Below are 22,567 nucleotides of genomic sequence, written 5' to 3' on the forward strand. Positions count from 1 at the left end.
GTCGACATACGGCAGGCTCTCTTTCTCCCATTCATTCTCTTTATTAAGCAATTATAAAGGAAAATAGACTATACTATGATTGACAACAAAATGAGATTTAAAGTGGATCACATTCTATACTGAATGAAAATCCTGTTCTAACAGTTGTTTTCTTTTTTTTTTACCCTCATTATTTCTTGTTCTCTCAGTTTTTAAAAATCAATTCTAGCTTAAAGAAAGATTAATTGTTTAGCAATAACATTTCATAATCTGAAAATGGCATATTTCATAGAGAATTACCATACAATTCACAAAATATTTTAAGCAACAAATATTAATTACAATGAGTAAGTTCCTTACATGACACAATTGAAAAACAAAAAAAGAGGTAAAATACAAAAAACACAGAAGCAAATTTGTTTTATCAGGGTTCGAATGTTCTGTGTCGAGGCAAAGCAATGTGATGAAGAGATTCTCCTTGCAGCCACACGCTCCTGGTTGTGATCCTATTGCAACGTAGCATCAAGTAGACCAATGCCACGTAAGTGAAATTTGGTGAAGAGAAAATATATACATATATATCATCATCATCATTTGATGTCCATTTTCCATGCTGGCATGGGCTGGATTGTTTTACAGGAGCTAGCAAGGCCAGGAGCCATGGCAGGTTCCAGAGTCCGTTTAGGCTTTGTTTCTATGGCTGAATGCCTTTACACACTTTACAAAGTGTGTAGTCGGTGCTTTTTACATGGCACCATCATCCATGTTTTTTACATGTCACCAGCACCCGTGCTGTTTGGATGTTAGGGGATCAAATATGGGTACAGGGAGAAGTTTGATGGGGCAGAGCCCCTCATGGACAGGCATTACCAAGATTGTTTTAAGGTATCAACTCTGTTGTGGTGGGTAGGTCTTTTTGAGTAAAGCAATGTGCAATATATCTCAATCCTTTATCATTTCCTTTGTAAGGGTCAGTGTCTTGAGATTGGCCCTTAATACCTTGTCCCATGTCTTCCCGAGTTTCTCTCTTGCACAATGCATCTAATTCCTCTTATGCCTAACTTTTCTCTCAATACACTAGCACTCTGTCACACATGTATGATATAACACACACACACATAACAAACAAATCACATGAGTAGTAATCTGAGGCAATGAACCTCAGGCTATCGTAACTTGCTCCCTTCTTATATAAGTATAGCCATATTCAACAGTTTTGTCAGGTTAGTGTTGATGGTTCCCATAGCCATTTTCCCCTCTGATCTGAATCTTTGGGTAAAGAATGAAGTATTCTTCAAGTTTACACAGTCTGACAGTTGGTATACCTGCTCAGTTATCATTAGTTTAAGACAAGTTTTCTGCTATTGTTTTATGATTGATGGTAAGTTAAACCGTATGAGATAAATCGCTATTAACTACCACTGCACACCAACTGTCCACATCATGGAGACACTCTCATGGCCAGCACCTAAAAATACTATGAACATTGTCTTCCCCGACCCCTGCAGGATGGCAGTAATTCCTAGTAAGAGCATCCAGCAGTACAACTATGTCAAAAATGAAAAAAATGGAGTGTAAAAGACCTGCCCACCACAACTACTGCACAATGTTGAGACAAGGACAGACAGACAGACAGACAGACACACATCTTTCAGTTCCTCTCAACTACATGTACTCACAAAACCTTGGCTGGCAAAGATACTTGCCCAATATGCTACACAGTGGAACCAGACCTAAAGCAACATGATTGGTGAGTGAAACTTGTTAACCACACAGGTATTCCTATGCCTGGGGTCAATACAATTGATTAAGCCTTTGAAGGCAATGAAAGCAATGACTAAAATATACTCACCCCTAAAAGCCATTCAATCTGAATAATAATAAATAATTGAGTTTCAAGACATATTTTCGCTTTCAAATTGTACCAAGATTTCCTGTGTAAGAGAAAATCTTAGTTTGATGATAAATATAGAAAAGGGCAACGCAAAGTTGAAACAAGTTCCTACAGATAAATTAGAATAGTCATCGAAAAAAAAAACAGAATTTCACATTTAATAAAAAGAATTTTTCATTACTGTTTCATGATAAGATGTAGTTTTAGAATTAAATGAGAAGAACAATTGAAAATTGTGATGTATATGCATTTTCTAACTGGTAAGTAAAGCAGCTTAATGTCCTAACATCCAAAAGGTAACGAAGACATACTTTCTTTAATACCTTGAGAATCTTTCTCTTTTCTCAGGGACAAATTTTCATAGAGTTACATCTACTGGCAATTTTCCTTTCAATGTTACACATTAGTAGATTCTGGAAGATTTCAGCAATGCAATGTTGTTGCCTTTGACAACAGGAAAGTTGTTTGAGAATCTTCTAAGTAAATTACTCCATGGCAATCTGCATGAAAAGTGCCCTCTCTATATCATAAATCTGTCAATTTCATTGCATTCCAGGGTTTGACATTTTCTACCACACAATCTATTTCATACATAAATTACTCTTTCCTTCTCACTCCTAGCAATACACCACAATTCCATACATTTGATACTTTCCTTATCTTTCTGCATCTCCCTCAATACACATGTGTCATCTGCATCCTATCTAGAACACCTTCTACCAGACGTGCTTCTTCTTTGAACAGGGACTGCACAAACATTCTCTGATGAGGACATGATTACCTGTGTCATTCTATACTACCAAAATACAATTACTGCATATATCATATATGCTGGCATTAGGAAGGGCACCCAGCCATAGAAACCATGCCAAATGGAGTAAATGGAGTCTGGTGCAGTTCTTCAGCTAACAAGGTTCAGGCAAGCAGTCTAACCCTTGCCAACATGGAAAGCAGACACCAAATGATGATGATGATGATGAAATGCCACAACTCTCTCTCTCTCTCTCTCTCTCTCTCTATATATATATATATATATATATATATATACACACACACACAAATACATAAAACACTCAATTAAAATGAACCAAGTTGCTACAAACTATCAGACATCTAACACATTGCCAAAGTTACTTCCCAAAAGCTCCTGCTTCAGGCTTAGAAAATATATAAGCCCCAATCAACAGCTGACCTTCTACAAAGCATACATGCAATCTACATCTGGCTTGATGCCATTTCTATACATATTTCTGGTTGATTGGCAGATTTGTTCACCACCACACAGATGTTGTTTCCATTGTTTTGTTTTGTTTTTTTTTCTTCTACTGCTTTGCTATAATAGTTTTTCCTCAAACTGCCTTCAGCTGATGTTCTACATCTCTACTATAGTCCCTACTTCCCCTCAACCACCAAACCCAACAGTAGGTACATCATTTAATATTTCCCAGAACTATAACCCAATGGGTTTCACTCCTTCCCTACGCTTTTTCCACCCCGCATGGGTAACAATCTACAGAAGTTTGAATCAATCAAAACTGCAACCTCACCAGTCTAAGACAACTAGCATGAGCCATGGGTACCACCCATATAACTAAGTAATAAAAACAATTTTTCAAATAAGAATGAAAAGCTACCATTAATTTAATGATTACTACAAAAGACTTAGTTACATAAATTTGAAATAAGATTTTCACAAAAGTTTCTTCAATAAATTTCATTATAACATACCGATGAATGTAGAGCAGTTCATGAATTATTTCCTGATAATAATCAAGTAAGGGTGACAATTTATCAATCCAACTCAAAAATTCTACAACCCATGGAATGGTTAAGCACAGGCGGCCTCTTGTAGATGCTTCTTTCAAATAATTCAGAATATTACAGGAAGGAACACTCTACAATTAAAATAAACATAGTAAAACATGTATTTAGATTCAAAATAGAATGGTTTAGAAATGAACAATTTGTATATTTTTTAGGATAAATGTTTGTCCTGGCATACAGCCATGTTCCCTGCATCCCTCTTCAGCTAAGCAATCCTTTATTTTGTGGGCTTGTGGGTGCAGGTGCTATGTAAAAAGCACCCATGCTGGTGCTGCGTAAAAGCACCGAGTGCACTCTATAAAGTGGTTGGTGTTAGAAAGGGCATCCAGCAGTAGAAACCATTCCAAAACAGACAGCTCTTCAGCTGGCCAGCTCCTGTCAAATCATCCAACCCATGCCAGCATGGAAAACAGACAATAAATGATGACGATGATGATGTTGGATGTCTAAACACACAATCAAGTAGTGCTTTAGTAAAACACCGTCTCTGAAATCAATGGGAGATGAACATCATTTCTGAAAAAATTCTTCAATTATAAATGAATGTCCTGATCTTTTTTTCCTTCTTTCAAGAATTAGAACTACTTCAGATTTAAATTAAATTCTTTTGCATTTTTACATTAAAACTTCTCAACAAAACCAAGTGCTAAATTATTTTTCAAGACAGAAAAATAATAAAATCAGGTAAGGAATCAAATGAAATGGAAAAGCTTATGTAAAATTCCAATTGTAAATTGTAATGGAAACTAAACTATGCAGAGGCACATGGCTTAGTAGTTAGGACATTGGACTCATGATCGTAACATTTTGGTTTCAATTCCTGGACTGGGCGATGCATTGTGTTCTCAAGAAAAACACTTCATTTCATGTTGTTCCTGTACGCTCAGCTGGCAAAAATGAGCAATCCTGCAACAGACTGGTGTCCTGTCCAGGGAGGAATATATACGCCAGAGAAGCTGGAAAACTCACCCCTTGTTCCTTTTGGAGTGATGTGGAATAACTGTATTTAACAATAGAATACAAAAGTATATAAGGAAGTAACTAGAAAAGTAACATCAGAAGCAGTAACATAAGAAATTAGAAAGCTGGTCTTCATAAGATGACCCACCACTCCTTTAAAGAAACGATGACAATATTCTTGATTGTCATCGTTTAGTGTCTGTTTTCCATGCTGGCATGGGTTGGACGGTTTGACTGGGGACTAGCAAGCCAGGAGGCTGCACCAGGCTCCATTCTGATCTGGCAATGTTTCTACAGCTGGATGCCCTTCCTAACACCAACCACTCTGAGAGTGTAGTGGGTGCTTTTTACATGCCACCGGCACGGGTGCCAGTTAGGCAGCACTGGCATCGGCCATGTTTGGATGCTACCGGCACAGGAGCCAGTCAGGGAAGGGGGATATCTGGCAGGCATTGACCACGTTCGGATGGTACGTGCCACCGGCATGAGGAGCCAGTCAGGTGGCACTGGCAACGACCTATGCATAAATGTTGTTTTAGAAAAAAACAAAAACAAATTTGGAATCATTTCCATTAATTCTAACTACAATATTAATCATATATATGCGTGTGTTTGTGTTCAATAATCTTTGAATACTAACTTTATTTCTTATATTCACATAGGCAGAGTGCACTTCATCTGGAAGTTTGTTGACAGACTGATATGGCAGAAATGTTATAAAGCCTAAAAATTTTGCAAGTAACCTTAAGGTCAACATAGAAGACCTGAATTCTTTCTTGACCTGTAAAATATAAAGAGAAATTTTTTTTAGTTATTTACAATCAAATTTTATACTACTACTACTACTACTACTACTACTAAAAAAAAAATATCAAAAGATTAATAATATAATACTAGCTAATCATAGTCCAAAAACTTCTGTGAAGAATTTATGATGCAGTAGAGAAAGATCATGGAACTTCTAAAACTTTGTAGTAAAGAACAAATTAAACTATAAATTTCTGTGCAGAATTAATTCATTCAGAGTACAATTTGAGTTTGAATGAATTAATTTGAGTTGACTAACTTTATCTCATTTGTGAGAAATTGTTTTGAAAAGTCAGAGTGAATGAAATGAAATTGTAACCTGATAAATGTTTATCTCTTTTACTCGTTTCAGTCATTTGACTGCAGCCATGCTGGAGCACCACCTTTAGTCGAGAAAATCGACCCCAGGACTTATTCTTTATAAGCCTAGTACTTATTCTACCGGTATCTTTTGCTGAACCGCTAAGTGACGGGGACATAAACACACCAGCATCGTTTGTCAAGCAATACTAGGGGGACAAACACACACACATATATATATATATATATAAAATATACAAGAATCGTTGATCTTTGGTGTTGCATGGCCAAAAATTACCGTGAATTTTTTTAGAGACACTTTCAAATTTCTCAGAATATCGGACTGAAGATTTGGAATAGAGAAATTTTCATTCTCTTAACCATGAAACGATCGTATCCGATTAACTAAAGACTTGTTTTGTTTATACTTTTCCCTCCGGTTTTTTGTTCTATGTGTGCCATAAATATCGCCATCCGTTTAGAGAAAAATTTGTAGTTTAGAATCAGTAGTTCTTTGACTGCTATTTCTAAATTTTCAGTATGTTGGAGAAGCAACTCAATGCTAATCCCCTGTATATTTATGATGATAAATGGTTTTACCGATAAAGGTTTTTTCATACTGAACTACTTGGCAAAATTGTTAATTATTAATTCTATTATTAATTGACGATTCCCTGCCCTTATTCTTGTATATTTTATATTTGATACCTCTAAGTTAGATGGTTAAACCGTAATCCCTCCACACGGGACTTTTTTTCATACGGGACTATTTGTGACGCACATGGAATAGATTTCTTTGGGGTGGGATGCCTGAACTCACTAGCCGATGAATTCGTAAGTGCCTTTCTTATTGTTGATTTTTGGTGTCGCATGGCCAAAAATTACCGTGAATTTTTTTAGAGACACTTTCAAATTTATCAGAATATCAGACTGAAGATTTGGAATAGAGAAATTTTCATTCTCTTAACCATGAAACAATCGTATCCGATTAACTAAAGACTTGTTTTGTTTATACTTTTCCCTCCGGTTTTTGTTCTATGTGTGCCATAAATATCGCCATCCGTTTAGAGAAAAATTTGTAGTTTAGAATCAGTAGTTCTTTGACTGCTATTTCTAAATTTTCAGTATGTTGGAGAAGCAACTCAATGCTAATCCCTGTATATTTATGATTATATATATATATATATATATACGAGGCTTTGGTCGGCCCGAGGCTATAGTAGAAGACACTTGCCCAAGGTGCCCAAGGTGCCACGCAGTGGGACTGAACCCAGAATCATGTGGTTGGCAAGCAGGCTACTTACCACACAGCCACTCCTGCACCTATAGTTCATAAATTTTTTTTAAAAAAAGCAGAAAGCAAAAATGTAAAAATTATACACTTACTGTTTTTGGAACATCCCCATCTTCTGTTACATTTTCTATAGTTAGAAACTGAGATTTATCCAACTGAATGAGTTGAAATAAAACAAAAAATTTAATTAAAAAGAAACAAAAAAGAAAATTCAAATTTCATATTCGAGAAGGAAAAATTTGTAAGTAATTAATAAATAAGAAACTTACCTCAGATATTTTTGATTTCAAAATATCACAGAGATGCTGATTAAAAATATGACTATTTGCTAACATTATGAAATCATGGAAAAATTCTTGTGAATTAATGAATGAAGGGGCTGGACTAGGCCCATTTGTACTAAGTGGAATTATAAATCTTTCTTGGAGCCTACAAAAAAATTAAAATAAAATAAAACAAAGAGTTAATTATAAATGAAAAATATTCTGTGGCAAGCAAGCTAACATAACTTGGTGATGCTTTAAATCCAAATTAAAAGTTTTTATTTTTTTATTTTGGAAAACATTTGACAAAAAAGTATTATATAGATATCTCAAAACAATGGTGTTACTGTTTAACGTCTAAATCTTTCCTAATTGACCAGACCAATAATCGAAGTCATTCCAGCCAAATTTTTTAACATATCTAGGATTACATTATCCAATATGCCTTACCTTTTCAAGACAGTGAGGTTTGCTTAAAAGGATTTTGGCTGTTTTTTTTTTTAGCAGGTACAATGTCTGCGAAGTGGTTCTGTCATAAGTTCAATCCAATATTAGAATAACATGTATGAGTTAATTGAAGAGACAATATAATAGACTCATGCTTATTAATAAGTTTGTTATTTAAGTTCCAAGCTGCAGCAGCCATTTTTTTTTTTTAATTCTTGACATTTTTTTATTTAATTCTGTTTGCTTCCTGATAATATATAACAGAGTTTCTAGTAAAAATTATAAATCTCTAGCACCCTATTTAACCCTTTAGCATATGAACCAGTCAAATCTGACCCAAATGTTCTACCAGTTTTATGTTTACACTGGTCAGATCTGGCCTCTCTCACCTACCCTATAATGTCGTTCTACAAATAAACAATCACATCATTAAAATCTCAATCCTACAAGATAATACATGATTAATTCAAAACAATGTGGATAAATAAGCATTACGTTTGCCAGAATGCTAAAGGATTAAACTACAAAATTTGGTATAAAACAGAAGCTATACAGTCTGGTGGTTCATGTAAAGATTAAAATAACATATTTCTTATAAATAGTAAAGGATATTAGAATACACTCTAGCTCAGATAACAACATAATGACGTTTACAAAACTCTTTCATGAAATCTGTGGTTAAACGTTGTCATAAGTTGTCTCCCTGACCCCGGCAGACAAAATGGAAAAGGTGTTGCTCAGGAGGATGATGAGGGAGAAGGACTGGAACAGCCAGTCTGACTCACGGGGCTTGCACTTGCAGACAGCCATCTGCTGTCAGCAATAGTGGTGAACAGGGGTAAGGTCTGGGGACCAAGAACACTGGAGGTTTCCACTGCCAAAGGCTCAATCACGAACCTGTCAGAGAGTACCGATACTTCAGACAACTTGCTTTTCTCAGCCTGACGAGCAGCGCAGTCTGAGCTTGCTGCTGGAGGTGTCACAGTATGTAACGTATCAGATGAGGGGGTCCACGAACACGGAACGGGAAAACTGTCATACAATCCAGCCCAAAGGTAAAGAAATACAAGATCAGTAAAAGAAAAGTCATATTTGTGCTCATCTCTAGAAAATATAATCAAATGTTGTCTCAGACAACATAAGAGTTTACTTAGATTCTAGCATGAAGCTAAATATTATTTGTGACTCATTTAAATCAAAAAGTTCTTGGACTTAGTTATGTTTAATAAAAACAATAACTTATTTACCAAAGTTTTAACATCATCTCCTTTGAAATAGTCACCTTGCACAACAATACACCTCTCCCAGCATTCCTGCAACTTTTGGAATCCGGCCTGGAAGTCGCTTTCCATGAGTTGAGGATCTTCTGTGATTCCCCCTGGATCTTGAAAACGGTGTTAAAACAGTGATCTTCAAGCTGCATTTTCATCTTGGGGAAGAGATAGAATTCTGCAGGTGCTAAATCTGGCGAGAGTGAAGTGGGTGCTTTTTACAGGGTCCAGTCAGGTGGCACTGGCTTTGACCACACTCAAATGGTGCATTTTACATGCCATCGGCACATATATCCAAGTATTTATATACATATAATTAAATACAGATATTTTACACTGCACATATCAAAAAGTTCACAAATGCAATTTGTAAATATATTGCTGGAGAGGATCATTAGAAATAGCTGGTAGCTTTTGTTATATAGGTGACCTGATTAGCAGTGGAGATGGATGTTCTGAAAATATAGCAACCAGAATAAAAATAGGCAGGAAAAAGTTCAGGAGGGGTATGACACTTCAGTGCTGGTGCTTTGAAAAGAATGCACCCAGAAAAGTCTATAAAATGGTTGGTGCTCAGAAGGGCATCTAATTACAGAATCCTTGCCAAAACTTAAACACTGGAGCAAGATGCAGTCCTCCTGCAGTCCATCCAATTTATGCCAACATGGAAAGCAGATGTAATATGCTGCTGCTGCTGATGATGATGATTATAAGCACCAGAATAATGGCATGCATAATATGACAACTGGTAATTTTATCCCACCAAAGACAGATAAAAAGAAATAATAAAATTGCATTTTTCCTTCATTTGAGATCAAAGGTTAAAGCCTATGGCTGAAACAATACAAAAAAGATACGTACAGTTTAAACTTTTCAGGATTTGATTTTCTGAGCTGTGACAAAAATGAAATTGAATCTTCATCTCCTTCAAGGGACATGTTATTGTCTTCATGGTACATCTAAAGAAGGTTAAAACAAATTTAAATGCATGAGTTTTGTTTTAAAAAAAACTACTTTCATGGTAATATTCAAGTCAATGATAAACATAAAAGTTGATAGTCTTAGAAACAAAAGATGCTAGCCAAATAGATGAGTCTTTTAATCCTTTAGAGTTGATATCACTATACCAAATGTAATGTTTATTTGAATTAATCATGCATTATCTTCTAGCTTCTAAATTTCAATGATGTTATTGTTTATATTTAGAATGATATTTAGGGTAGGTGGGAGAGGCCTGATCTAGCTTATTTGAACATAAAAACAGCCTCTATATCAGGGTTGTCAAACATACTAGCCACAGTAATTAAATATTCTGTAAAATATGTATTACTAGCACGTCTTCAGAGCCTGACAAGAGCCATAATTGATACCGGTTCTGATAAACCGAGTTGGCGCATCTTAGGGAATCTTTAATTATCTTAATAAATGGAAAAGAAGCTTATAAATCTTTATGCTAAAAGATATTACCTATTTCCTCTTCATTTTGTCTCTACATGCTGAGACAAAGAGAAACCTTTCTTTCATTTTTTCCCCCCTCAAATTTATACTCATGTTCGTCCACTTGGATTCTAATGATATGAACAATATTGAAAGATCTTGCAGCTGAAACAGTGCAAACTTTCAATCAAGCTTTGGTCTGCTCAAGAACTGTATGCATTCATTCAGACAGTTTCTACCTCCATAAACCTGTGTGGAGTAGTTTTTTATCCCCATACGTACCTGCATACAAACTTTTCTAACACCTCATATTTTTTTTCTTTTCATTGTTGTTTCTATTGATCTATAATTACGTTTATTAACCTCTTTATCCATTTACTTTGGCTTGCATCATGAATACACCATCATCATCGTTTAATGTCTGCTTTCCATGACTGAGGACTGGCACCAGGCTCCAGTCTGATCTGGCAAGGTTTTTACAGCTGGATTGCCCTTCCTAATGCCAACCACTCTGAGAGTGTAGCGAGTGCTTTTTACATGCCACCGGCATGGGAGCCAGTCAGGTGGCACTGGGATTGCCCATTCTTCTCTATCTTATCTCTACTTCAATTTGGCCCACAAAATCTAGTTTAAGCTTCAATCTAGCCTATAAAGCTGCCTGTATGGTTACTCAACCTGCTAGAAAATAGTAGCCAAATCTTCTTCAAATCCCATCTTACTATCTGTCAAGTACACAATTCTGAAATAAAGATATGATGGCCATGGTAGGAATACCTTTGATCAAAGATGAGCTTAATCAGAGCTGACTTGGGAGCCATAGAACAACAACAACAACAATGAAAGGCTTTCGTTTTCAAGAAAAGGGCATACTTGATGATACTTGAGTATAATGTACAATGTTGTGTGGTTGAGCTATGTGCAATGAATGTAGAGGATATGCAAAAGCTGGAAAGAAATGAAGCCAGCATTCTATGCTGGATATGTACTGTGAATGTGCAGGAAGAACTGAGTAGAAAACTAGGCATCAGGTGTTCACTGTATTATGGTGATTATATATGAAGAGTGATGAGGTTAAAAACGTGTTAAACAATGCAGGAAGAGGACCTGAATAGAAAGACATAGGCAGAAATAGTAAATACTGTTCTGAAGGTAAAGAGCTTTACAAAGGACATCAAAAACGAAGGTGAAAGATAAAGAGACACTGTGTTGAAGCCGACCTACCCATCCCATGCCACGAGGATGAAAATCAATTCTTACCCTTTCGATACCATGTTTCTGTTGAAATACACTTAATTTTGTAAAATAACTTTGACGTTATTATGCTGGTATTTGGAACATAAATTAACACAAAATTTTGAAGGAAGGTTTTAATTGAGATGACTTTAAGCAGGAAGTTTGTATCATAGAACCAGGAGGGATGGTCTCAGTTGGATTGGTATCAAAAGGGTTGAAATACGGACAGTGGAGATGATACAGTCAATAGAAAGTTAAACGTAAATGCTTAATAGTATTCAGTATTTGGTGATACACTGGTCTAAGTTTATATTTATCAGAATCAACTCTAAATAAATTAGTGAAACTATGCAAATATGTATCAGGGTAACTTAATTGACCATAGTTCATCTTATAAAAATATTTTGTTCCTAAGCAAATGAAATCATTTTTTTTTAAATATTGATTTCTTGTGCTGGCACAAGGCCACATATTTTTGTTCAATGGCAAGTTAAATGACTCTATTATATGCCTTGCATTTTTTTTTAACAACTTTGGAGAAAGATGAACAGTGTATTTGACAAAAGTGAGACTTGAAATCAAAATGTTTAATGTTCTCAGACATTTGGGCAAGATACAAGGCTATTATCTGAATTACATTTTAAAGCAATAACAAAATTATATCTTTCTTAAAATAAAACAGTTTTCATGAATTTTGTTTGCCAATTGTTTGCATTTAACAATCGAACTGTTTTAAAACACCAAATCAAGCTACTACTTACAATGATAAGCTGTGAAACAAATAATTTAGCAAGGTGCCAATAATTTGCTAATTCTGAATCAGGTGACAGAACCAAGTGCATCTTTTTATTCAGCATGGAAGTTAGTGACCACTGTGGTTTCTCATGATTGTCTTTCCATTCACGTATAAGCTCATAAAAATGATCCCTTGAAAAATTATTAAAACAATTCATAGAATCCATTCAAAATATACGTTAACAAAAACATTCCAAATTCAAAGGAGTTCCTCTCTCTCTCTCTCTTTCTTTCTCTCTCTCTCTTTCTCTTTCTCTCTCTCTCTCTCACACATACACACACACACACACACACACACACACTATGCAATTATATTATTTATGTATACATACCGTTGTGCTCTAAAAGTTGAAAAAGCTTTGGGTGAAGGAAAATTATTACGATTGTCTGTTTCTGCCTGGAATGGGACTCCTCCAATAGAACAATGCAATAAAACAGGAGACATCTGTAAAGAAAATGGTAACAGTTAATAGAGAATGATTCAGAAAATTAAAACTATTTTATAAAATAGATACAGTAAACAGGATATATGAGAAGGTTGCCTAGGGTTTCTGGAAGAAATGTGTCACATTCAAATAACATCAATGTAAAATATAAAATACTTTAAAATTATTTCTTACAGATGTTTCTTCCCAGAACTAATCTAAACACAAAGTGGATCACACTAATAAAAAAGTAAACTTATAAACCAAGCCTATACTCACTAACACAATACACAACTACAAGCTCACAGAATTGCTTCTAACGCTACTATAAAAGACTCTCTTCTGAAATACTCACCAGCATAATACACAACTACAAGCTCACAGAGTTGCTCACAGAATTGCTTCTAATGCTACTGCAAAAGCCTCTCTTCTAAAGTTAACAACTATCACTCAAATTTTTTTCCTTTTTGTCACTCATTTAGTGTCTCACCTTACATACTATATATTGAACACTGCCTAACACTTACCCTAATCCTCTCACTGCAACCATCAGAATTACCAATATTTTCTGTTACAATTATTCATCTTCAACAATTTAAACAACCCTAATCTGATTGAGTAATTCCTACCTGCAAATCTATTAATAATAAAATTAACAGACTTAATTTTCTATGAATGTCATTTGGATCGAATTACAGAAAAATTATTTTTTTAAATAAAGAAATAAACAATATATACCTGCAATGAAGAACAATCAGTCTCATGAAGTTGACATAAAATACTCTTCAATGATAATGAAAAATGTCCAATTCTAGGATTGTCACAGAGTAATCTTAAAATAGTTTTCCCTAATAATGGCAGCAACCTAAAAAGATTAGAAAATTACAATAATTTCAGGGTTTTTTAATACTTTTTTTTTTAAGAAAAACAAAATTTTAAAAGTTTTTTTGAAGAATCTCTTTACAAGACTCCATAAATTAGTGAGTCAATAAAGTTGATATTCAGCTTAAACTGTTACAGGTTATCATTTGAAAGGAAAATATAACCAGGAAAGAGTTGAAAGGGATTGCAGATCTAGAGACAAAGGTAGCTATCTGCATTAACTTCATGAACAAAACCTAAAAAAAATCCTCAAATGGGATCATATCAGACATGTCTCATTTAACAGAACAAAGATACAACAATTACATATTTCAAGAAAACTATATTGCACCCAACCCCGCCTAAATATGAACATCTCAAAACCAGATTCCTCAAGGTCACCAAAAAAGCTGGGCCTACCCAACATCACTGAGAATCTCTTTATAGAAATGAATTTAGTAAAAAAAAACTGTTTCGCAAAGCCTGGATTTCCTCTTCAGAACCAGAAAATGCTTCATCCTCCAACAACTACCAACACTATGCAAAGACAACGCTGATATTACACAAGTAGACATCCAATGTGCTTTGCAAGATCACCTAATTAAATGGTATGAAATTGCTCATCAACATACTACAACCTCTGCCCTACAAATATGTTGTCTCCTCTCTTTGCTTTTCCTACTGATACTACAGTGATTTCTCCTTCTCAGAGAGTTTTGTGTCCTCCACTCAGGTACTCTTCATTACCTTATTTCTCCCCCTCATATTATTGTATCTGCACAGTATGAATCTTTGCATTAACCACTATGCTTGGTGTTGTCTATAACTTCCAACAACTTGTAAATAATCAAGAATTTGAAAGATAACAAAAAGTTCGTCCAGAAAATTATGATGAGTCTCAATGTAAACATAAATAATTTAAGATTAGGAGTTTTGAGTTGTAAGATTGCACATGTCAGAGACAGGCTGGTATCAAAGATTCATAGTCTTCTTTGATTGTAATATCCATCTTTGAACTGAAACTAAACATGAGGCATAAGAAGAAAAAAAACAAAGTTGCTTGTTGTAAACCAATGCTTATTTACTTTGATTACTGATTAAGTAGTAGACAGATTGTAGCCTCCTAAGTGACACAAAAATGAAAGGAGACTTTACAGTAGTTTATTGGTTAACAAATGACTAGCGAATGGAAGTGATGAAGACAATAATGGGGAATTGAGAATGTGATGATAACAAAATCAGTGGTAGGTGCAAGCTTTGGATGCATAAGAGGTGTAGTGATATTACAGGAAGGTTAACAGAGGAAATGAAATAGTCTTCATGTGTGGCAAATGTGCAGGTACAATAAGCACTAAAAATGTGCAGGCAATAGACACTCTCAAATGCTTGGCAATGATCATCAGAAGTAGTAGATAGCTTCTGTTACCTAGGAGATCAAGTTAGCAGTGAGGGAGGGAGTTCTGAAAGTATAGTTGTTAGAATAAGAATGGGCTGGGCAAAGTTCAGAGAGCTTCTACCTTTGTTGGTAACTAAGGGCCTCTCCCTCAGATTGTATGATGCCTGTGCACATACAGCTATGCTACATGGCAGTGACACATGGCCTTTGACTACAGAGGACTTGCAAAGGCTTGAAAGAAATGAAGCCAGCATTCCTCACTGGATGGGTAATATCAGTGTATATATATATATGACAGAGTGTAAATGATTTAAGAGGAAAATTGGATATAAGAGACATCAGATGTTGTGTGCAAGAGAGAAGACTGCGCTGGTTTGGTCATGAGATGTGTATGGATGAGGACAGCTGTATAAAGAAGTGCCAAGCTCTAACTGTGGAAGAAAGCTGTGGAAGGGGTAGACCCAGGAAAACATGGGATGAAGTGGTGAGAAAAGATTTTTGGTCACTGGGCTTCACTGAGGAAATAACAAGGGATGAGGAGATGTAGTGGTTACCCGTATTTGAGAAGACACATCAACCTCAGTAAAATTGTTGTCATCCATACATACAGGCTTGTCTTTTGCAGGTGCTAGTGTCACATAAAATGCACTTGTGCCAGTGCTATGTACATGCACTCATGTCAGTGGCGCTTAAAAAAAACACCCTGCACACTCTGGTGTTAGAAAAAGGCATCCAGTCATAGAATCCATACCACAACAGACAACTGGTGTTTGGACAGCTCTCTGGCTGGCCACCTCCATGTCAAACTGTCCAACCCATGTCAGCATGGAAAATGGATGTTAGATGATGATGATGATGATGATGATGATGATGATGAATACATACAGTACATGATGCAGAAAATAAGGTGGAAAAGAAAGGTATGAAACAATCAACTTACGGTAACAAATTCTGCAATGCTTGCACACTGAAGTACACAATATTGTGGATATTTTTCAAATAGTTGTGACCAGAGCAATCTTTATGAAAAGAAATTAGAATCATCAGGAATAGTTCAAAGAAATAAAAGGGAAAGAAGCAGGTCTCCTTGAAGCAAGCATTTTTTTCAAATTGATTAAATCTGAAGTTTGATTATATATATTCAGAATTAACAGTCAAAATTTTACAAGAAACCATTAATCCATTTAAATATGGTTCTGTTATAAAAGAAAATTTAATATGTCAATTAATTGCAGTTTTAACATTTATTTTGTATATATAATTCACTATAAATTATGATATACATTAAACTGCATCTAGTGGTGAGGCTCCAGTTTGGGCATTCTGGAGTTGTGGGGAGCATGGAGTCAACCCTCGCCCACAAGGGCCATTCTGATCCAGAATGGCAGTACCTATCAGGGTCCCATCTTTGAGAGGAATATATTCTTGTAAAGGTAGATTGAGCTCCTTTGCTGTGGTGAAAGCGATCAATCTAGGAGAAGGAAAACTCCAAAATTAATACCCTCTTCCAACATGTCCAAAGCCAAAACGGAAGAGTATGGCTGATGAAACAAACATGAGGTATGTCCATCACCATAGATTCATACGATGGAGGCAACTATCTCATCTTAGTGCAGAGTCAGTTGCAGCCAGTGATAGTGGGAAACGATGGACGTTGATGATGATAAACATCTACCTTATAACTACCATTAAGTTTAGGCCCCAGTTCTGATATGGGCTTCCATTAGAAAATCTCTTCCAACTGCATCTTCAAACAAAGGTGACCATTAAAATACAATGGCAGTCTGAACCTATGGACAACAGCAGGGAGGCTGCCCTATCAACAGGACAACCTTTTTGAATATCAGCTCATTACGATACCTGTTAGGAGATTCCTTTGCAGCAACTGACCTTTAAGGTCATTACAGAGAAGTGGTGGTGGTTAGGGGAAATTCACACCTCACAGGTTCCTTATCTCCTCGTCAACCACTAAATGCAGCACAACAAAAAGGAATATGAAGTCAAAAGTAACACATCAATGTTACTATGCTACTGTCAGGTCATTAATCTCATGTAAATGTTTGCAACAGAATGAACTCTATTAAAGATCTCAAATAGTTCTTAAATCAAATAGTCTTTGTGAGAGTCAATCACCCACTGAGGGATAACACTGATGATACCACATAGTCAGATAAATTATCATCTGTTTTCTATTATTTTCTGCCAATTTTTATTGATATTCAAAGGAATAAAAGTTGAAGTCAATTCTCACAGGTTTTAAAGTCAAAACTACAAAGCAGCATGCTACATATAGTAAAACATTCACACTATCATTACTACTTTTGAAGTAATATTACAAATAAATACAAATAGATCATCTTTTCTCTTTGGTTTCTTTCTTTCCCAATCTCAATATTTGAGTAATAAATTAAGAAAAAAAGAAAATATTTACTATCTGGTGTAGAATCTGTAACAGCCTTTTCAGAAATTTTTGCTACTAACAACTGCACAAGGAAAAATATCTCTACAGTCAAACTGGGAAAAAGTGCAGCTGAAATGTAAAAAATATATATATATGTCAGAATCATTAACTTGACTGTAGTTTAGAACTTAATCCAAGAAGAGAAAGAGAGAGGGAGAGAGCAGGAAACAACATTTGTCCTGATGCACATGGATGTTGATAAAAATATAAAGAATGACACAATAACATAAATGACAAAGTTTTGGCACAAGGCCAGCAATTTTGAGAGGATGGGGAAGTTGATTACATTGACCCTCAGTGCTCAACTGGTATTTATTTTCTTAACCCCAAAAGGTGTTAACCCTTTAGATACCAACCTGCCTGAAACTGCCCTTGGTTCTATGATACAAACTTCACATTTTGAAGCGATCTAAATCAAAACCTTCCATCAAATATGTTAACAAAAGGGTTAAAGTGATCTAAATTAAAACATTCTTTCATCAATTTATGTTCCAAACCATAGCTTAACAATGTTAGTTATGTTGATAAAAATTTTTATTGTTTTCAGGATGAATTGAAAGAAAGGCAGTGTATTTCAACAGAAATATGGTAATGAGAGGGTCTCAGCCAGAAGAAATGCTACAAATATGGTAACAATTCTTCCAGCTCACCACCTTAGTCCAAGATGAAATAATGAAACCATATTACAGTTACTTAAAATAGTAATGAAATTCACATAATTATACCATTTTACAATTTACAATACTTTTCATCTGAACATAAGCAAATTTTTTTTTTCTTCACATATCTCCAACCTAACAATCCAAAATGTCTAGCTTTTCTCAAGAAGCAATTACGCTCCACTAGCATCTAAACCCCAAAGTGATTTTCTAAAAGCTTATCTAGGACAATGTTACTGCTTTGCACACAAACATATTCTTTTCTTGAGCCCTCAATTCTTGATGAAGTCATAGAAACATATCATCATCATCATTTAACATCTATTGTCCATGCTGGTATGGGTTGGACAGTTTGACTGGCACGCTGGAAGGCTGCAAGAGACTCCAGTCTAATTTGGCATGGTTTTCTATGGCTGGATGCCCTTCCTAATGCCCATTACACTCTGAAAGTGTAATGGGTGCTTTTACGTGCCACCAGCATGGGTGCCAATTTGTGTGACACCGGTATCTGCCACAACTACGATTTTGCAGAGCTTGATGGGTCTTCTTCTCAAGCACAACATAATGCCAAAGATTTCAGTCATTGCCTCCACGAGGCCCAACACTCGAAAGGAGCTCAGCTATTTTGCCTGAAGTCATAGAAACACTAACATGACAAATGGTATATGGACACTTTGAACCGAGTAAAACCCATCCTGCTTATTTCTTTTTCTTCAGAAAGAAGTGTTTGACCTCAGCACTTGACCACTACTTTATTGACTTTTGAATACTACAAGGAATATCATCAGATGTTTAACTCTGCTAACTAGGCACCTTAAACAAACATCTCAGCCCATGTCCAAAAGAAATCTTCAAACTGATTAGCAAAGACTCACTCACTCACCAATACCCTTAATCACTAGCCTATGCTTTTAACTCTTCTCATTATTTTATTTGTACAAAATCCCTGTTCTTAACGAGTTTCATATCACCTGCACCCAAACCCATTCAATATACCTGTCTCTCCTCCTTTTAAAACCCATACTGTCCCACCTCCTAATGCTCTGCACACACATCATTATGGTCACTCGTTTCCTCCAAGAATATTATCCCTCTGAAATTCCTTTCCAGCCCACATTCTTCTGCACATGTTCACACTTAATATCAAATCTATAAATTTGTGTCAAAAAAATATAATGTAGGCATGAACCAATGAATATGTTATTGCAAATCTTTAAGTCTACACTGATTATCATTTACAAAGGAGTCAAAATGACATTCCAGAAAAGAGAAAAATTACCATAAAGACACTCAGAATAAATTTGACTAAGAGTATCTAGTTTTTTGTGGTTAGTAACAAGAGACAGGTTAGCTTCAATCATCTCTCCTTGTTCAACATTTGAATTCTTAATTGGTGAATGGCTGAAGGAAGACGGTGTAATATTCCAGGGAACAGTTGCAGCCTCAAGAAGTTTTGCTTTTTCTATTCTGAAAAAATATATTTATCAAAAAAAAAAAAGTTACAAATATTTTTTTATAGTTGTTTTTCATATTTATTTTTAAAAGGTTAAGCCCAATTCTACAAATTATTATTAGCCTTTTTTCCCCAACAATCTAAGTTTAAAACATAAAATTTCAAAATGCTTCATTGTTCTAAACTCTGTAATTAGCTATCTGAATGAATCACAAATGTGAACTAAAGTTGATGAACTCATAAATTAATTTACACATATGTGGTCTGATCAATAAGTATCCGGATTGTTGCCATAGTAATAAAGTTAAAGCACATAGAGTGAAACCACTTGGCACAGATTCACCTTCAACTCTGCTGTGCATGCACACAAAGTTTTAATGTTCTAGCTCACTTTTGCTGTTTACAGCAGTGCTTGGAAGAAAGGTGTGTAGCGTGTGATCATTGCATTGACTATGACAGAAAAAGTTGAGCAGAGAATCTGCATCAAATCTTGCCAGAAGCCTATGCAAAGTTTTCATTGTTCTTGACACAATCAATGAGATCTTGTGCAACTGAAATTTGAGTGTACTTGGTCAGCTGAAAGTGGTGTGGTTTTGGAACAAACTCGGCAGACACGCGTCTCATACCCAAATCTTCAGTGATAATGGACTGAACTGAACCGTAACTAATTTGCACATCCTCTGATAACTTATGGATGGTGATTTGACAATTTCCCCTCACAACTGCATACACATCTGCAATGTTTTTCTCAGTTCTGTTGGTTGTGGGTCTCCCAGAATGTTCGTCACTATCAACATTTTTCAGCCATCTTGGAAACGTCTGAACCACTCATACACTTGTGTGCAGTTCATACACTCCTCTCCATACTCTTTCTGCAACTTTGCATAGGCCTCTCAGTAGGTATCACCATGACAACTTTCTCTGTCATGGTTAATGCGATGATCTCATGCTACACACCTTCCTTCTAAGCACTGCTGCAAACAGCAGAAGTGAGCTAGAACATTAAAACTTAGTATGCATGCACAACAGAGTTTTAAGGTCAATCTGTGCCAAGCGATTTCACTCTGGGTGCTTTAGCTTCTGCACAGTAACATCAGAGACCAGAAATTCAGTGGCCCAAAGATATCAGTTTCAAAGCAGAATGTTCAATGCCTGGATGATTGTCTTCTTTCTATCCTTTCAGTTTAACTTAATAATAAATTGTGCCTTTTCAAATTAATGGTTGCATTATTCTACTTCTGCACAAACGAACTTGTTGACATACGTTCTCATAATTTATACTTTACCTCTCACTAAAGTCATCACCATTGTCGTTTAATGTCCACTTTCCATGCTAGCATGGGTGGGACAGTTTCACACGAGATGGCCACACCAGACTTCTGTGATTTTTACAGCTGGATGCCCTTCCTAACACCAACCACTCAGCAGAGTGGGCTGAGTGCGTTTTACGTGCCACAAGCACAGGCAAGGTCAGTTTTGGCAAGGTTTTTACAGCTAGATGCCCTTCTGAACAGCAACCACTTTACAGTGTGGACTGGGTGCTTTTAAGTGACACCTGCATTGACAGGGTCACCAAGTACTTGCAAGACAAAAAAAACTTTCAAGAGGGGAGGGGGCATTCGAGGAGGTGATCTTGTGTCAGATGATGAAAGGTTATAGTGAGGCAGAAATAGGTGTCTTGCTGTAGATGAAGTACAAGGTTATCCAGCGGGGGGGGGGGGGGGAGATCAGGAATGAAGACAGAAACAAGTGCACTACCATAAAGGAAATACATAGTTACCCAACCTGAGGGAAGTATAGGAGAAGGAGAGAGAGAGTGGGAGACAGCAGCAGGATAGAGATGGTGGCAAAATGCCAGGAATATTCACAAGAGATGGGGATCAGAATATAAAAGGGATGGTTGAGTAAAGGCAGAGAGAGATATAGATGGTGGCAAGTGCCAGGGCATACCCTTGAGGTTTGAAACGCTATAATATAAGTGGTAGGATATTGCGAAGTGTGATTAAAGAGTGCAGGGACACACATAGAGTCGGGGGGGGGGGGGTTACTGGATAGCAATGATACAGAAGAACAGGGCTGTGAGGACGGGATTAGGTAATGAGAGCAAGGCATAGTGTATGAAGGAGGAAATGTGAGAAAGAGAAGAGATGTGGAGATGTAGATTGGTTTGTTGGGGTAGGGTGAGGGAAATGTTTTCTTGTTACGTGTGGGTGGAACACACAGGTCGGGAAGCTAGCAGATAGCAATGATACAGTGAGGCAGGGTGTGGGTGGAACACACAGGTCGGGGGTTAGTGGAGAACAATAATACAGTGGCACAGGGCCAAGAGGACAGGATTGGGGAGTGGGAGGTAAGGATAGTGCATGAAGCGGTAATGTGAGGAAGAAAAGAGATGCAGATTGATTTGTTGTGGTAGGGTGTATGATGAGAAATTTTCTTGTTAGGTGTGGGTGGGACACACACAGGGCTTCTAAAACTCAGTTTTGTTGACGTGGGTAGGTCTTCTCTAGAACTTCATATCGCCAGACATCTTGGTCCATTGTCATTTCCTCTATGAGGCCCAACATCCTGAGATCAACCCTCACCACTTCATCCCACCTCTTCCTGGGTCTCCCTCTTCTGTGGGCTTTATCTACGATCTCCTCAATTGTTTCCAAAAGTCACAAAATCATGAAACTGCCAAACATCAAATTAAATGGAGTATTCTTGTCATTTTCATTTCATAAAGTTTATAACATTTAGCTTTAATACAAATATCACACTGTACTTTTGATTCACATCTATCAACATATTAAACAGAATAAACTT

At 36.2% G+C, this 22,567-nt stretch overlaps 1 protein-coding gene across 2 annotated transcripts in view; it reads right to left on the minus strand.

The window, feature by feature from the left end:
- Positions 1 to 22,567, minus strand: part of LOC106871184 (codanin-1) — a 65,741-nt gene that overhangs the window by 23,216 nt on the left and 19,958 nt on the right. For both annotated transcript variants that reach the window (XM_089365409.1, XM_089365408.1), the window contains 12 exons: positions 19,586 to 19,773; positions 17,618 to 17,716; positions 16,127 to 16,205; positions 13,668 to 13,794; positions 12,837 to 12,949; positions 12,471 to 12,636; positions 9,901 to 9,998; positions 7,328 to 7,487; positions 7,151 to 7,213; positions 5,298 to 5,438; positions 3,602 to 3,768; positions 1,832 to 1,913 (listed from right to left, as the gene is read on the minus strand). In XM_089365409.1, the coding sequence (XP_089221535.1) occupies positions 1,832 to 1,913; positions 3,602 to 3,768; positions 5,298 to 5,438; positions 7,151 to 7,213; positions 7,328 to 7,487; positions 9,901 to 9,998; positions 12,471 to 12,636; positions 12,837 to 12,949; positions 13,668 to 13,794; positions 16,127 to 16,205; positions 17,618 to 17,716; positions 19,586 to 19,773 (1,483 nt within the window). The remainder of the gene's footprint in view (positions 1 to 1,831; positions 1,914 to 3,601; positions 3,769 to 5,297; positions 5,439 to 7,150; positions 7,214 to 7,327; positions 7,488 to 9,900; positions 9,999 to 12,470; positions 12,637 to 12,836; positions 12,950 to 13,667; positions 13,795 to 16,126; positions 16,206 to 17,617; positions 17,717 to 19,585; positions 19,774 to 22,567) is intronic.

The sequence above is a fragment of the Octopus bimaculoides genome, chromosome Z (assembly GCF_046866305.1).
Source record: "Octopus bimaculoides isolate indiv1 chromosome Z, ASM4686630v1, whole genome shotgun sequence".
NCBI lineage: Eukaryota > Metazoa > Mollusca > Cephalopoda > Octopoda > Octopodidae > Octopus > Octopus bimaculoides.